Source organism: Halichoerus grypus, chromosome 5 (genome assembly GCF_964656455.1).
Source record: "Halichoerus grypus chromosome 5, mHalGry1.hap1.1, whole genome shotgun sequence".
In the NCBI taxonomy this organism is placed as follows: domain Eukaryota; kingdom Metazoa; phylum Chordata; class Mammalia; order Carnivora; family Phocidae; genus Halichoerus; species Halichoerus grypus.
The window spans coordinates 81,920,132-81,937,467 of NC_135716.1; the positions used below are offsets into that span (position 1 = coordinate 81,920,132).

Consider the following 17,336-nt stretch of genomic DNA (forward strand, 5'->3'; position numbering starts at 1 on the left):
ACCTGCTTCCTGTCACTATAGAATCATTTGTATTTTTAAGGATTATATATAAATAAAAAAATACAGTGTATACTCTGCCTCATTCACTTGAGGGACCTGCGGCTAAACTGTGAAGGTTAAGTTATATGGACCTTGACTTTTGAGCAATGAGGAACCATCAAAAGTATTTCAGTAAGTGAGTGATAAAGTCATAATTTTTATTAAGATAAATCTACTAAAAAGACATCAGCTAAGAAATTAATTATGATGCTACTGAAACAATACAGAGAATAGGTGAAAGGGCCCAATTTAGGGCAGAAGTTCTGAGGATGTTAGTTTAGAGGTCAAATCTGCACGACCCAGTAACAAAACAGACTCAGGCAGTGAAAAAGGAAAGTTATTAACTAAGACCAAAAACACACAAACAGGATAAGCTTGCATTAAAAAGAAAAGAAAGGATATGGCCTGGGACCCCTTTGACTTACAGTAACTTTAGAACATTGACGCAAATATGTCATTAGGCAGCTGTAAACCCACATGGAATTCAGGACAGCAACTGGGTTATAGAAAGATTTAACAGTTATCAGCACTTGGAAGAAAATGTTGCTTGAGAAGAAAATAAAGAAAATAACAATCTTTGTTCCCATATGAGGAAGAGAATGGAAGAAAAGGAGACAGGAGTTAAGGCCATAGAGAATACCACTGTGATTAGACAGACCACAAATCCAAAAGGATTTTCGTTATATTGTAGGAATGCTTCTCAATGCCTACTTAGAGAAATTCATTTTTGAGTCAATGGATTCAATTTATTTATTTCAAATGACGATGTAGTATGTTATGCTTTAATGAACAAGTTTATTAAAAAGGTATACTTCATGACAATTTACATGGAAGAAGTCTTGAATTTTTTAAATACAAAGCAAGCCAAGGTCATCTCTTTTCTATGACCATATCTTTCAAAGTTCTGCCCATTTGCATGCTTCTTCCAACATAAGAAAGCAATCAATGTAGATTGGGAGGCATTCAACCAACACCTGAATATTTCTATGGCAAGATTTCAATCACTGATGCCTTACTACGTAAATAACTTGTTTGCAGTTACATTATCTTTTCTAACAGTTTCCTTATCTGAAAATTGGGCATAACCACATCTACTTCACAAGATTGTTTTAAGGCTTAAATGGAAAATGTACTGCTGTAAACTAAATGTTGAAACCTAATCCCTTATGTGATGGTATTTAGAGGCGGGGCCTTTGAGTGGGGCCCTCATGAATGGGATTAGGACCCTTATAAAAAGGCCCCAGAGATCCCTTACCCCTTCCAACATGTGAGGACACAGTGAGAAGACAGCCTTCAATGAACCAGGAAGCGGGCCCTCAACAGACACCATATCTGCCAGCACCTAGATCATAGAACTTCCCAGCCTCCAAAGCCGTGAAAAATAAATCTGTTGTTTTAGCTACCCAGCCTATGTATTTTTGTTATAGCAGCTCAAACGGACTAATACATGTACATAAAGCAACTAGTATAAGACCCAGTATATATGTTCAATATATGTGATCTGTTTCTGTTTTGTCTTTAAGGAAAAAGCCACTGACTGCTATATTTTTCTTGTTTTTTATTTAAATTGTGAAATAAATGCAACAAAGAAGAAAATAAACGTCTCCAGTAATTCTACTACCCAGATATGCTTTTTACATTTTAGAGAGCTATGGATGCTTACCATTTACTTCTTATAACTATATATTATTCAAGAGCTTCCCTGAAAAGTCTGTGTCATACTGTAATTTGTAATTTTAACAAGGTATGAATTGAACTGAAAGCACTATAAAACCTGAGTGCAGGAGTTTCTCAGTTAAGTAGTGAACCCAGACAATCACCCAGCAAGCTTGATCTATGCAGCATTAGTCTTTCTCATAGTCGTGGTAATTTACAGCAGCTTTCAAAGGATGAACATATCCTCAGTTCACAGAATATTTCTCTCAAAAAAAGCCAAGAAAAAAACTAAAAGTTCTAATAAACTTATTTTCTAATAAAAAAATTAAAGTTTGTGACAAGAGTAAAATACTAAATTTTTTATTTAGTGATGGCAATAATCTATGATGAGAACAAATCCATCATTCATTCTATTCAAAATAAGGAAAAGGAATTCATAAACTAATTTTATTAAATGCCTCCTTATCTTATCAGTACAGAACCTGCTCATGAAATATCAGATAAAACTCTAAAATTATAAAAACAAGTAGCCTATGATATGAAGCTCTGCACAAAACTCCCACCTTTCTCAACAGAAATGAGGTGCTTTAAAAAGCCAAATGCATGAAGTAACAGATATTTCAGCCACTGAAACCACCACCACAATTAATATTAAGAAAAAATTTGGGGGCGCCTGGGTGCCTCAGTCGGTTAAGCATCTGCCTTCAGCTCAGGTCATGATCCCAGGGTCCTGGGATCGAGCCCCATGTCAGGCTCCTCCTTGCCCAGTGAGGAGCCTGCTTCTCCCTCTCCCTCTGCCTGCCACTCCCCCTGCTTGTGCTCTGTTAAATAAATGAATAAAATCTTAAAAAAAAAAATTTTAAGGGATGCCTGGGTGCCTCAGTCGGTTAAGGATCTGCCTTCAGCTCAGGTCATGATCCCAGAGTCCTGGGATCAAGCCCCATGTCAGGTTCTCTGCTCAGTAGGGAGTCTGCTTCCCTCTCCCTCTGCCTGCCCCTCTGCCTGCTGGTGTACTCTCTCTCTTTCTAACAAATAAATAAATAAATAATCTTAAAATGTGATATGTACTAAAGTAAGACCATGCTATCACAGAAGGTCTTCTTTCATACTGAAGAAGTTCATAGAAATAAAGGGTTACTAGTCTAGTCCCTATATTGAAAAGTCAAGAAAAACTTTTAGGTCATGGCACAACACTTCCTGGTCTGATTAGATATGATTTATTCCAAGGGGTTTTGGTAGTAGTCTTGGGATTCTCCATGGTCCTTTGGGATCCTCGAGTTAAGATTTTACTGCATGTACAGTAAGTCTTTTGCTTTATCATTTAGCGTTCTCTCTAGAAACATTTTTATCATTTCAACAATAAAAAGTCCTCAAAAACATAAAATTTAATGGTAGAAAAATACTTTAAAATAAAGATATACTTTTTCATTTTTTATTGTGGTGAAATATACATAGCAAAAAAATTTACCATATTAACCACTTTTAGGTGTACACTTCAATGGCATTAAGTACATTCATGTTTATAACCACTACCACTAACCATTTCTAGAACCTTTTCATTATCCCAATCAGAAACTCTGTACACATTTAAAAATAACTCCCCTTACTCTTCAGCCCCTGGTAACCTCTATTCTATTTTCTGTTTCTATGAATTTGCCTATTCTAGGTACTGCATATAAATTGAATCATACAGCACTTGTCCTTTTGTGTCTGGCTTATTTTATCTATAATAAGGTTTTCAAGATTCATCCATATTGTAGCATGTATTAGAATTTCATTCCTGTTTTTCCTTTGAGAGAGAGAGGAGAAGGGGGAGGGGCAGAGGGAGAGAGAGAATCTTAAGTAGGTTCCATGCCCACCATGCAGAGACCAATGTGGGGCTTGATCTCACAACCCTGAAATCATGACCTGAGCCAAAATCAAAATCGGACACTTAACTAACTGAGCCAGCCAGGCACCCCAGAATTTCGTTCCTTTTTAAGGCTGAATAATAATCCACTGTACATATATATAACATTTTGTTTATTCTTTCATCTGTTGATGGACATTTGGGTTGTTTCCACCATCCAGCCATTGTGAATAATGACGCTATGAACATCGATGTACAAGAATGTTTGAGTCCCTGCTTTCAATTCTTTTGGGTATATATCCAGAAGTAGAATTGCTGGATTATGTGGTAATTCCACGTTTAACTTCTTGAGAAACCATCAAACTTTCCCACAGTGGCTGTACAATTTTACATTCCCACCAGCAATGTACAAGGATTCCAATTTCTCATTTTTTTTCCATTTATGGATAATAGCCATCCTAATGAGTATAAAGTGGTATCTCATCATAGTTTGGATTTGCAACTCCCTGATGACTAATGATGATGAGCATCTTATCATGTGCTGGATTGCATGAAAGATCAGGAAGGTGGCCAAGATGGAATAATAGCAAATGGATTTGTTCTCCCACTTAAAACACCAAAACAAACAAACAAAAAACAAAACAGAGAGAGAAAGAGAAAGGAAAGAAGGAAGGAAGGAAAGGAGGGAGGGAGGGAAGGAAGGAAGGGAATAACCCAGACAAAATACATGAAACAATGGTTTTCAAGAAACTGAACATCAGGCAAGAACATAATTCCTAAAAGTCAGGAAATAAAAATTGAGTTCTACAATTGCCCTAGCTTACTTTCTTAAGAAAATTTCCAAACCACACAGTAGAAAAGGGGAACTGAGGTGGAGCCCATGGGAAGAGACAGAACTGAGAGTCCACAAAAGTAGCTAGAGTTCACAGGATGGAGTAACAGAAAAACCAGAGCTACTTAGAAAACTACAGCAATCCCCCCTTCAATTATTCAGCAGAGTTCTGATCAGCATGTGCGATCAGTATACAAGTGAAAGAATCATCTGGAGAACAGCACCCAGTGCTCACACAGGGTCAGGACACGGCAGCTATTCTTGCCAGGCAGACTGAAAAGTAAGAGCATTAGTAGAATACTCAAAAAGATAATGGGACATAATACTGAACACTTCTCCAGATCCATCTAATAAGTCATAAAGCAACATCCAAAGGATGAAACTGTTTCCAAATAACTGCACCTGAGAATAAAGTCCCAAAATATTTAAAGACATTTTAAAAAATCCAGCACCCAACAACATAAAATTCACAATGTCTGGTATCCACTCAAAAATTTTCAGGCATGTGGAGAAGCAGAAAAATATAACCTACAATGAAGAGAAATATTAATCAACAGAAACAGACACAGAAATAACACAAATGGTAGATTTACAGAAAAGCCACTAAAACAACTATTATAATTATACTCTATATTTTCAAAACATAGAAAAAAATATGAGGTTAAGAATGATAATATAAAAAGATTCATATCAAACTTTAAGAGATGACAAATACACTGGATAGTATTAACAGCAGATTAAACACTGAGAGAAAAAAGATATTAAACTTGAAAAATATAGCAATAGAAACCATTAAAAATGAAAGGGGGGGTGAACACAGCATCAACGATCCCATGATACAACATGAAGCAGCCTCATTAATATACCTATAATTGTAGTCCAAAAGGAAAGGAAAAAGGATGTCAGAAAAAAAAATGTTGAAGGCAAAAACCTTTCCAAATGTTATGAAAACTTTAAACCCATTATGTGAAGAAGAGAGTTAACAAAGCTGACCTAAGATGGGTATCCTTAGAAAGGCCTGCTTATAATGTTGGTCCTTGCCTACCTCTGGTTATTTAGACATCAGGAGAGTTACCATCAGTCCCTAATGGTAAGAGTGGCTCCCTCTGCCTAAACTGTGCAAACAATATGGCTTAGGCTGAATACCTGTTTGCCTTCTTAAAATCTGAAATTCTAATACATGCAAGGCAGAGAGAGTGCCTACTTTACCAGTCCCCAATAAAAACTCTGGGCACTGAGTCACCAATGAGCTCCCCTGGCAGGCAACACTTTACAGAGGTTGTCAAAACTCATTGCTAGAGCAATTAAGCATATCCTGTGTGACTCCACTACAATAGGACTCTTAAAATATTGCTGATTTTGCTTTGTATTGTTTCACTATAATAAATCATAGCCCTGAGTATGACTGTACACTAAATTCTGAGAGTCCTCTTAGTAAATTACCAAACCTCAGCAAGGGCTTGGACCCAATTCACCACATATTCAAAAAGCTTGATAAACTCCAAGCAGAATACGACATGCAGGTATAATCACAATCACACTGCTTAAAAAAGTGATAAACAGAAAATATTAAAAAATCAAGAATGAGAGGGGAGTCTGGGTGGTGCAGACAGTTGAAGAGCTGACTCTTGATTTCAGCTCAGGTCATGATGTCGGGTTCCTGGGACTGAGCTGTGTGCTCAGCACAGAGTCTGCTTAGAATTCTCACTCTCCCTCTCCTGCGCCTCCCTACACCTCTCTCAAATAAATAAATCTTTTTTAAAAATCAAGAATGAGAATAGCTTCAGGCTTCTTGACAGCAACTCTGGAACTAGAAGACAATGAAATAATGCCTTCAAAATTCTGAAGAAAAATAATTTCCAACCTAAAATTCTATATAAATTATCATCCACTTATCAAAGTGTGATAAATGCATCTTCTGACATGCCATTTATCTTCCATAAATCCTCTCTTGAAAGCTATTAGAAGATGTGCTCAATCATACTGAGAGTGAAAACCAAGAAAGAGGAAGACATGGAATCCAGGATAAAGTTGCTCCACATTGGAGAGAAGTGAAGGGAATTACCAGGAAGATGATGAAGAGAGACCTAAGGGTGGCTACATCCACAAAGCAGAAAGGATGAGTTCAAATTAGAGCAGCTAGGAAATTGTGGGAACAAGTTCTCCAAAAAGACAAAACTGCTAGAATGCCTACTTTGCCTGAAAAACCTTAACAGGAGAGCTAAACAATGGCAAAAACTTAGTTTTATTAACAATAAATAAAGTTGGGCAAACAAAAACCCAAAGTAATTAACTCCAAGTAAAACGAAAGTTGTGAAGGAAAAATAATCATAATTAATATTTGCCTTTTACGAATATTATGCAATGCTGAATACTAATCTAACCAAACCATGATACATGTGTCCTGGGAGAATGGAGGAATGGGAAAAGTTCAATGTGTAGCAGGTGGAGGGAGTGGGTGAGGAGATGGTTACCCATATTTAGAGGTGCATTATAGGCCTGTTTATTTAGAGACAAGGAGGTAAAGAATGAAAGAATCACTAAGAGTCAAAAGTGACTGTCCTGGAAAAAGGAATTAAAAATGAAACATCAAAAGGCTATGATTAACAAATGTATAACCAGAATGAAAAATTTTGAGACAACTGGTTCTTACCTTCATAAGCTCAGAGAGCCTCTCTTCACTAGTCAAAGAATGATTGCTTGAACAAGAAGCACAGTCTGATATTTCCACAACACTCTCACCGTCTTCAAATTCATTATACTCACTAGTATCTTCCCTGTCACTGTCGATCTCCCAGTCAATAAACTGTAGTTCATCTAAAAAAATATAATTTTAAACAATTTTACATATCCTTATATATATATAATAATTTTATATATCCTATATATATAAAAAAATACAGGATATATATATATATTTTCTTTATTCTCAGTAGTTGAAAACATCCATAATGCTGAGTAATTTTTCAAAATATGTATTAAGATTGTGAAAACTCTATTCCTACTCTTATCTCTAGCCATCCTGTTTCTCCTATCTACCCCTACGCCAATTCTCAGGTAACTACTTTTATTAGTTATTTTTGTATCTTTCTATAGTTTTTCCAGCATGTTCAAGCAAATAAAATATACTATAATTTTTTCCTCCTTTTTGATACACTTTTTTTTTTTTTTACTTAACAGAGGTTTTCCATATCAATAACAGGGAGTATCCTCATTCTTTTCTACAACATAGTATTCTACTGCATAGTTGACCCACAGTTTATTTAATCAGTGTTCTTTTTTTTTTTTTTAAGATTTTATTTATTTATTTGACAGAGAGAGAGGCAGCGGGAGAGGGAACACAAGCAGGCAGAGTGGGAGAGGGAGAAACAGGCTTCCCGCCCAGCAGGGAACCCAAAACGGGGCTTGATCGCAGGACCCCAGGATCATGACCTGAGCCGAAGGCAAATGCTCAATGACTGAGCCACTCAGGTGCCCCTTTAATCAGTTTCCTATTAGCAGACTTCTTAAAGGATTTTCACCTAAAACTTTTTTAATAGATTTTGCATCAGTAAAACAAGTATAATTTAGTTTTTAGTTTACTTTATAAGCATTGTTATCTAGGTGCTACTTTTGCAAAATTTAATTTGGAAGTTAAATTATTTTCATATAGCAAATAACCAAATTTAATCTATTTTTAAAGAAATAAACGTAGTTATTAAGGATAAATTAATCTCTGAGGTATCTATGAGGCATATAACATAAACCTCTCCTACACTACAAAGCCCAAGTATTCTCTCACAGCTACTTCAGCAACTCAGAGGGCTAGTAAGGTATCTTGGCCCTATTTCAGAGGTCTAATAGCAACAATCTTATTTCCAGATAGAAGTAATATTAAAAAATAAAATAACTTACTAGCTTTAATACCTGAAAGGGAATTCAAAATAAAAACCAAAAAAGACGAGAAATATTTAAGCTAAGGGTAAAAGTATGGAATAAAGCAAACAAAAATGTAAGTCTTCTTTTATCTGATACTGTTGTTCCAGAACATAAAAGTCCACTATAGTGACTATAAAAGACTGGAGGTCAGACCAGTCTGAGAGAAGCAGATACGTAATGGCAGTAAAATAACTGCAGGAGCCACTTTTACCATTAGGGAATGGCAGGGAAAAACCACATGTAACAACACATTTACTCATGGAAGCCAGGCAATGGAACACATAAAGAAATTCTCCAGGCTGCTGAACCATCACAGCAGAAAACCATGGGAAAGGCAGAGTTCTGAGGAATGCAAGTGCCCCCAGAGCTACTATATTTTTGTACCATTTGTTTATTTATTCCTCATTCATTCAATAAAATCAGTGCCTACTGAGGGCCTACTACACCATCCTAGACACTTATACAATACCAAAATAAACAAACACAGGAGATAATACAGAACACTGTTCCTACCCTGGAGAAGCCCATTGATGAATAACATTTATATTGCAGTTGCTGAGTGTTATAAAATGATATAACACAACGCAAATTAATAAGATCTTTCATTCTTCACAATAATTTTATGAAGCAGGCAAGACAATTACTGTTAGACTAAAATTTGCATTTTATAGATGAAGAAACTGAGTCTCCAAAAAGTTAAGAAGTTTTTTCAAAGTTATGTAAAAGACAAATGGAGGGGGAAAATTTTTTTTAAAAAAGAAAAGATTTTGACAATTTTAATTCAGGGCTCTTCCCTCTCAATCTCAATTCTGGGCCTTAAGACACAGAGACTCTAATCCAATACAGCTGGAAGGAGGTCTGGGTATATTATGTTTAAAACTCACCTGGTAACTCTGTTAAGAAGCCAAGTCTGTTAAGCACCAGAACAGTGTTGAAGCACACAGAACTGAAGTTAGACATCCCTGACTATAAATATTAATTGGCACACTTGTTAACTATATGACTCTGGGCAAGCGATTTGACTTCTCTGAGTCCCAATTTCCTTCTGTAAAACGAGGGTACTCAGCTCACATGATGTAGTAGATATAAAAGGAAATAATATACATAATGTCCAGCCAAGTGTCTGGGGTAAAACAAGAAACTGATAAACAGTAATTAAAGGTAAAAAGGAGTGAGGGGAGGAGGAGAGGGAAAAGGAAGAGAGAAGAGAAAGATAAGCCAGCAGTTACACACACGATTACATACACTCCAAGGGATCATTTACTTGTTCCCTAATAGTCAACTTCCTTAAAGAAGTCAACAATTCATTAACTCATTTCAAAGTAATTAGCTCAAAACACCTTTCCATTCTTAGAATTTTGAAAAACACTATGTCTTTTAATAGAGAAAGACATACACAGTTTTTTGTTAAGAGCAGCTTTAATAATTCACAAACCATACTATCCACCCATAAAAAAACATAATTTTAAATAACAAAATGTTCTTAGATGTGTAAAGACCAAGAGTTACATAACAATGCATTTCATTTAATATGGTGGAATTAATAAAATAAGCCCTATGAACTTATGTATAACCTTAAAATACCACCTCACCTGTTTATTACTAGAATGTCAATGGGTAGTTACCAAGATGGCATACAAAGTGGCCAAAGGTATATAATCACCTTCCACAGGGTTTGTCTGTATAAAATTACCCTTAACCAAGTAAACAACTCACATGAAGCTTATTTTGAAAGCATTAAGACTTTTAAATACTCTAGATGAGCTTTATCTTCTAAAATCTGTAAAAGGACATGATTTTGCTAATTCTAAGTCTATGGTTCTCAACTCGGGATGATTCTGACCTTCTGCGGATATCTGACAACATCTGGAGACATCTTTAGTTGTCACAACTAGGGCTGGGGGAGGGATGCCTGGGTGGCCCAGTCGGTTAAGCGTCTGCCTTCGACTCAGGTCATGATGCCAGGGTCCTACATCGGGCTCCTTGCTCAGTAGGGAACCTGCTTCTCCCTCTGCCTGCCGCTCCCCCTGCTTTTGTGTGCACACACACTCTCTCTCTCTCTGACAAATAGATGAATGAAATCATAAAAAAAAAAAAAAAAGAAAAAAGAACCACCCAACTGGGGCTAGTGGAGCTACTGTCACTAGTGAACAGAGGCCAAAGATGCTGCTAAAAACCCTATACTGCACAGGAAAGCCACCCCTCCATACAACAAAGAATTTTCTGGCCCCAAATGGCATTAGTGACAAGGTTGGGAAACTTCACTTTAAACTGTCAAAAACACATACAATATAAAATACCATCAGAACAGAAACTTGTGTTATTTTTCTATCACACATTTACTATAATAGTATTTAAGGAAAACAGGTCAGCAAGGGGCAATATAGGTATAGCATTATACATTAGAGACCCTAAGTGGAATCCCAACCAATTCCACTGTTCAAGCTTAAGTTGTTACCTGTAAAAATAGTACTTATTATATTTATCTCTTAGAGTTGTTGTGAGAAATACTAAATGAGAAAATGTTACTGGGGGCAGAGCAAGATGGCGGAGGAGTAGGAGACCTGGATTTCGTCTGGTCCCAGGAATTCAGCTGGATAGGGATCAAACCATTCTGAACACCTACATACTCAACAGGAGATCGAAGAAAAGAATAGCAACAATTCTCTAAACAGAAAAGCGACCACACTTTCTGGAAGGTAGGACGTGCACAGAAGTGAATCCGAGGCGATATTCGGGAAGATAGACGGCGGGGGAGGGGGTCTCCATCAGCCGCTTCTGGAAAGTGATAGAGCAGTGGAGCACAAAATTGGAACTTTTAGAAGTCGGCTCTGCTGAGGGACATCACTCCAGTGGCTAAGCGGGGGATGTAACCCCTGCGGGACAGTGTGGTCTCCAGACCCTTGGGGTCACAGAAAGACCAGGGGTGCCTGAGTGCGGCAAAGGTCCCAGGTATCAGGGCAGGGAAGCCAGCTGCAGAGATGGATAAGAAACACATCGACAACAATAAATAGTGGGGGACTTTAACACCCCCCTCACCGAAATGTACAGATCATCTAAGCAAAAGATCAACAAGGAATTAAAACTTTAAATGACACACTGGACCAAATGGACTTCACAGATATATTCAGAACATTCCATCCCAAAGCAACAGAATACATTTTCTTCTCTAGTGCCCATGGAACATTCTGCAGAATAAATCACATTCTAGGTCACAAATCAGGTCTCAACCAGTACCAGAAGACTGGGATCATTCCCTGCATATTTTCAGACCACAATGCTTTGAAACTAGAACTCAATCACAAGAGGAAAGTCGGAAAGAACTCAAATCCATGGAGGCTAAAGAGCATCCTACTAAAGAATGAATGGGTCAACCGGGAAATTAAAGAAGAATTAAAAAAATTCATGGAAACCAATGAAAATGAAAACACAAATGTTCAAAATCTTTGGGATGCAGCAAAGGCAGTCTTAAGAGGAAAGTATATAGCAATACAAGCCTTTCTCAAGAAACAAGAAAGGTCTCAAGTACACAACCTAACCCTACACCTAAAGGAGCTGTAGAGAAAACAGCAAATAAAGCCTAAACCCAGCAGGAGAAGAGAAATAACAAAGATCAGAGCAGAAATCAATGAAATAGAAACCAAAAGAACAGTAGAACAGATCAACTAAACTAGGAGCTGATTCTTTGAAAGAATTAACAAGATTGATAAACCCCTGGCCAGACTTATCGAAAGAAAAGAGAAATGATCCAAATCAACAAAATCATGAAAGAAAGAGGAGAGATCACAACCAACACCAAAGAAATACAAACAATTATAAGAACATATTATGAGCAACTCTGTGTCAGCAAATTAGATAATCTGGAAGAAATGGATGCATTCCTAGAGATGTATCAACTACCAAAACTGAACCAGGAAGAAATAGAAAACCTGAACAGACCTATAAACACTAAGCAAATTGAAGCAGTCATCAAAAATCTCCCAACAAACAAGAGCCCAGGGCCAGGTGGCTTCCCAGGGGAATTCTACCAAACATTTAAAGAAGAATTAATACCTATTCTTCTCAAACTGTTCCAAAAAATAGAAATGGAAGGAAAACTTCCAAACTCGTTTTATGAGCCCACCATTACCTTGATCCCCAAACCAAACAAAGACCCCATCAAAAAGGAGAATTACAGACCAATATCCTTGATGAACACGGATGCAAAAATTCTCACCAAAATACTAGCCAATAGGATCCAACACTACATTAAAAGGATTATTCACCACGACCAAGTGGGATTTATCCATGGGCTGCAAGGTTGGCTCAACATCCGCAAATCAATCAGTGTGATACAATACATTAATAAAAGAAAGAGCAAGAACCATATGATCCTCTCAATAGATGCAGAAAAAGCATTTGACAAAGTACAGCATCCTTTCTTGATCAAAACTCTTCAGAGTTTAGGCATAGAGGATACATACTTCAATATCATACAAGCCATCTATGAAAAACCCACAGCAAACATCATTCTCAATGGGGAAAAACTGAGAGCTTTCCCCATAAGGTCAGGAACATGGCAGGGATGTCCACTATCACCACTGCTATTCAACGTGGTATTAGAAGTCCTAGCCACAGCAATCACACAACAAAAAGAAATAAAAGGCATGCAAATCGGCAAAGAAGAAGTCAAATTCTCACTCTTTGCAGATGATACGATACTTTATGTGGAAAACCCAAAAGACTCCACCCCAAAACTGCTAGAACTCATACAGGAATTCAGTAAAGTGGCAGGATATAAAATCAATGGCATTCCTATACACCAACAGCAAGACAGAAGAAAGAGAAATTAAGGAGTCGACCCCAATTACAATGGCACCCAAAACCATAAGATATCTAGGAATAAATCTAACCAAAGAGGCAAAGAATCTGTACTCAGAAAACTATAAAATACTCATGAAAGCAATTGAGGAAGACAGAAAGAAATGGAAAAACGTTCCATGCTCATGGATTAGAAGAACAAATACTGTGAAGATATCAATGCTACCTAGAGCAATCTACACATTCAATGCAATCCCCATCAAAATACCATCCACTTTTCTCAAAAAATGTAACAAATAATCCTAAAATCTGTATGGAACCAGAAAAGACCTTGAATAGCCAGAGGAATGTTGAAAAAGAAAAGCTAAGCTGCCGGCATCACAATTCCGGACTTCAAACTCTATTACAAAGCTGTCATCATCAAGAGACTATGGTACTGGCACAAAAACAGACACATAGGTCAATGGAACAGAATAGAGAGCCGAGAAATGGATCCTCAATGCTATGGTCAACTAATCTTCGACAAAGCAGGAAAGAACGTCCAATGGAAAAAAGACAGTCTCTTCAACAAATGGTGTTGGAAAAATTGGACAGCCACATGCAGAAGAATGAAACTGGACCATTTCCTTACACCACACAGAAAAAGACTCAAAATGGATGAAAGACCTCAATGTGAGACAGGAGTCCATCAACATTCTAAAGGAGAACACAGGCAGCAAACTCGTCAACCTCAGCCGCAGCAACTTCCTCCTAGAAACATCACCAAAGGCAAGGGAAGCAAGGGCAAAAATGAACAATTGGGACTTCATCAAGATAAAAAGCTTTTGCACAGCAAAAGAAACAGTCAACAAAACCAAAAGATAACCGACAGAATGGGAGAAGATATTTGCAAATGGCATATCAGATAAAGGGCTAGTATCCAAAATCTATAAAGATCTTCTTAAACTCAACAGCCAAAGAACAAATAATCCAATCAAGAAATGGGCAGAAGACATGAACAGACATTTTTCCAAAGAAGACATTCAAATGGCCAACAGACACATGAAAAAGTGCTGAACATTGCTCGGCATCAGGGAAATCCAAATCAAAACCTCAATGAAGTATCACCTCACACCAGTCAGAATGGCTAAAATTAACAAGTCAGGAAATGACAGATGTTGGCGGGGATGCGGAAAAAGGGGAACCCTCGTACACTGTTGGTGGGAATGCAAGCTGGTGCAGCCACTCTGGAAAACAGTATGGAGGTTCCTCAAAAAGTTGAAAATAGAGCTACCATATGATCCAGCAATTGCACCACTGGGTATTTACCCCAAGGATACAAACGTAGGGATCCGAAGGGGTCCGTGCACCCCGATGTTTACAGGAGCAATGTCCACAATAGCCAAACTGTGGAAAGAGCCAAGATGTTCATCGACAGATGAATGGATAAAGAAGAGGTGGTGTGTATATATATATATATATATATATATATATATATATATACATACACACACACACACACACACACACACACACACACACACACACACACAATGGAATATTATGCAGCCATCAAAAGGAATGAAATCTTGCCATTTGCAGCGATGTGGATAGAACTGGAGGGTGTTATGCTGAGTGAAATAAGTCAATCAGAGAAAGACATGTATCATATGACCTCACTGATATGAGGAATTCTTAATCTCAGGAAACACATTGAGGGTTGCTGGAGTGGTGGGGGGTGGGAGGGATGGGGTGGCTGGGTAATAGACACTGCGGAGGGTATGTGCGATGGTGAGCGCTGTGAAGTGTGCAAGACTGTTGAATCACAGATCTGTACCTCTGAAGCAAATAATACATTATATGTTAAAAAAAAAAAAAAGAAGAAGAAGATAGCAGGAGGGTAAGAATGAAGGGGGGGAATCGGAGGGGGAGACGAACTATGAGAGACTATGGACTCTGAAAAACAAACTGAGGGTTCTGGAGGGGAGGGGGGTGGGAGGATGGGTTAACCTGGTTATGGGTATTAAAGAGGGCACGTTCTGCACGGAGCACTGGGTTTTATATGCAAACACTGAATCATGGAACACTATATCAAAAACTAATGATGTAATGTATGGTGATTAACATAACATAATAAAAAAAAAGAAAATGTTTCTAAAGGGCTGAGCCTAGAGGAAAGGACTCAGTACAGTTATCACTAATACTGTTAGAAAAGGAAAGAAGTTTTTTCCAATATTGAACCCAATATATACCAGAAAGAGGATTTCTTACCAAATTATCAGTTTACCTTCACTGGCCCCATCTTCTGGATATAACCTGTCTATTCTAGAACCATGTCCATTATGTCTCTGTGATTTAAAAAGTGTTTTATCCTCATCGGACAGATCACTTTCACTGGAACTCCATGTTATATCTATAAGCTCACCGGTACTCTTAGATGCAGTAGTTTCTGTTAAAGAAAAAGAATATATATAAACACAATCAACTGATATAGTTATTTGTCAGAATGAGATTTTATGCATGTTACTCTGCAAAAGTCACAAATAACAAAATTCTGATGATAGTGAAAACAATGTCTTATATTAGATCATCCTGCCTAAAGTTCTTTGTGCAACCTAAGATTCTTTGAATTAAAACCAAATTTTAGGGGGCGCCTGGGTGGCTCAGTCGGTTACGTGTCTGCCTTCAGCTCAGGTCATGATTCCAGGGTCCTGGGATTGAGCCCGCATCGAGCCCCGCATCGAGCCCTGCATAGTGGGAAGCCTGCCTTTCCCTCTGGGTCTCCCGCTCATGCTCTCTCTCTCAAATAAATAAATAAAATCTTAAAAAAAAAAACAAAAACCAAATTTTAAGAAGAAACAGAAGAACTAATTAAGTTAAAAAAAAAAACAAGGAAAATGACTGTAGGCCAAATGAAAACTCAAAAAAAACACAAAAACAAAAAAACCTTGAACTAATTACAGAATTATAACTTCCTAGAATATTTGATGAAACCAAAAGAAAAAGACAAAACACAAAACAAACCACAAAACCAATACTTATGTACAACAGGAATGCTTCTGTGTGCCTCCTGTGCCATATTAGGAGCCCTAGTAGCAGTAATGTGCTTAAAAACACTTAACAACAAACTCTTTTTTAACTAATTTTGTTATTTTGAAGTAATAGTAGATCCACATCCAGTTGTAAAAAACAATAGAGAGAGCCCTTGTATGTTTTACCCAGTTCCTTCAATGGTAACATTTTGCAAAACTATAGTGTAACATCACAACTAGAATGCTGATTCTGGTATCTACAAGACACAAAACAATTCCATCACCATGATGACACCTTGCATTACCTTTCTAAAGCCATGTCATAGCCACCCCGCCTACCCCAATTCTTAACCTCTAACAACGAATCAGCTTTGCGTTTCTGTAATTTTGTCATTTCAAGATTGATATATAAATGGAATCATACTATGTGACACTTCAGGATTGGTTTCTTTTACTCAGCATAATTCCTTCAATATTCATCCAAGTTGTTCTGTTTCTCAATACTTTCTATTACTGAGTAGTATTACATGATATGGATGCACCATAGTTTATCCATTCACCCACTAAAGGGCATCTGTGTTGTTTCTAGTTTGGGGTTATTACGAATAAAGCTGCTATGAACATTGCACACAGGGTTTTATATGAATGTAATTTTCATTCTCTGGGATAAATATCAAAGGGCAATTGCCAGGTTGTATGGTAATTGCATGTTTAGTCTTATATGAAACTGCCAAACTTTTCCAGAGTGACTGTACCATTTTACAGTCCCATCAAGCAATGTATCAGTTTCTCCATATCACTGACAGCATTTGGTGTAGTCACCACTTTTTATTTTAGCCATTCTATAATAGGAAACCTAGAAAGAACGGGGCTACTCCTTCTTGATGTAACAGGAAGTGAACAGGAAACTTTACTGATACTGATCAGAAAAGGAATATACACCTAAAAAAAATCACTTTTTTTGCTTATATTTATAATTGAGTTATAATGCTAAAACTTAAAAAAGTATCTTAGACACATTTCAATGAGATTAAGAGGTTAGATATTATAATTCAAGTTCTATGGAATGCGTGGTCTGAAAGACAGCACAAATCATGAAAAGAAAAATTAAATATTATATTCGAGGTATGTCACGGTATAACAGTGGCACACAAAAAAGGAAATGCTCCACTTTCTGTTGATCAGGAAAACAGATTCACTGAAAAAATGATGTCTGAAAAAACAGCACTTA

General features: G+C 37.2%; 1 protein-coding gene across 6 annotated transcripts in view; it reads right to left on the minus strand.

Moving 5' to 3' along the window:
- The window catches only part of SPIDR (scaffold protein involved in DNA repair), a 602,461-nt gene that overhangs the window by 473,758 nt on the left and 111,367 nt on the right, over positions 1 to 17,336 (minus strand). For 2 of the 6 annotated variants that reach the window (XM_078072411.1, XM_078072410.1), the window contains exons 4-5: positions 15,361 to 15,522; positions 7,030 to 7,193 (exon numbers count right to left, since the gene is read on the minus strand). The exons of 1 other annotated variant lie outside the window; for it this stretch is intronic. In XM_078072411.1, coding sequence (XP_077928537.1) covers positions 7,030 to 7,193; positions 15,361 to 15,522 — 326 coding nt within the window. Of the gene's footprint in view, positions 1 to 7,029; positions 7,194 to 15,344; positions 15,523 to 17,336 lie in introns of all 6 variants that reach the window. 3 more of the 6 variants (XM_078072413.1, XM_078072415.1, XM_078072414.1) reach the window with 3 other exon arrangements.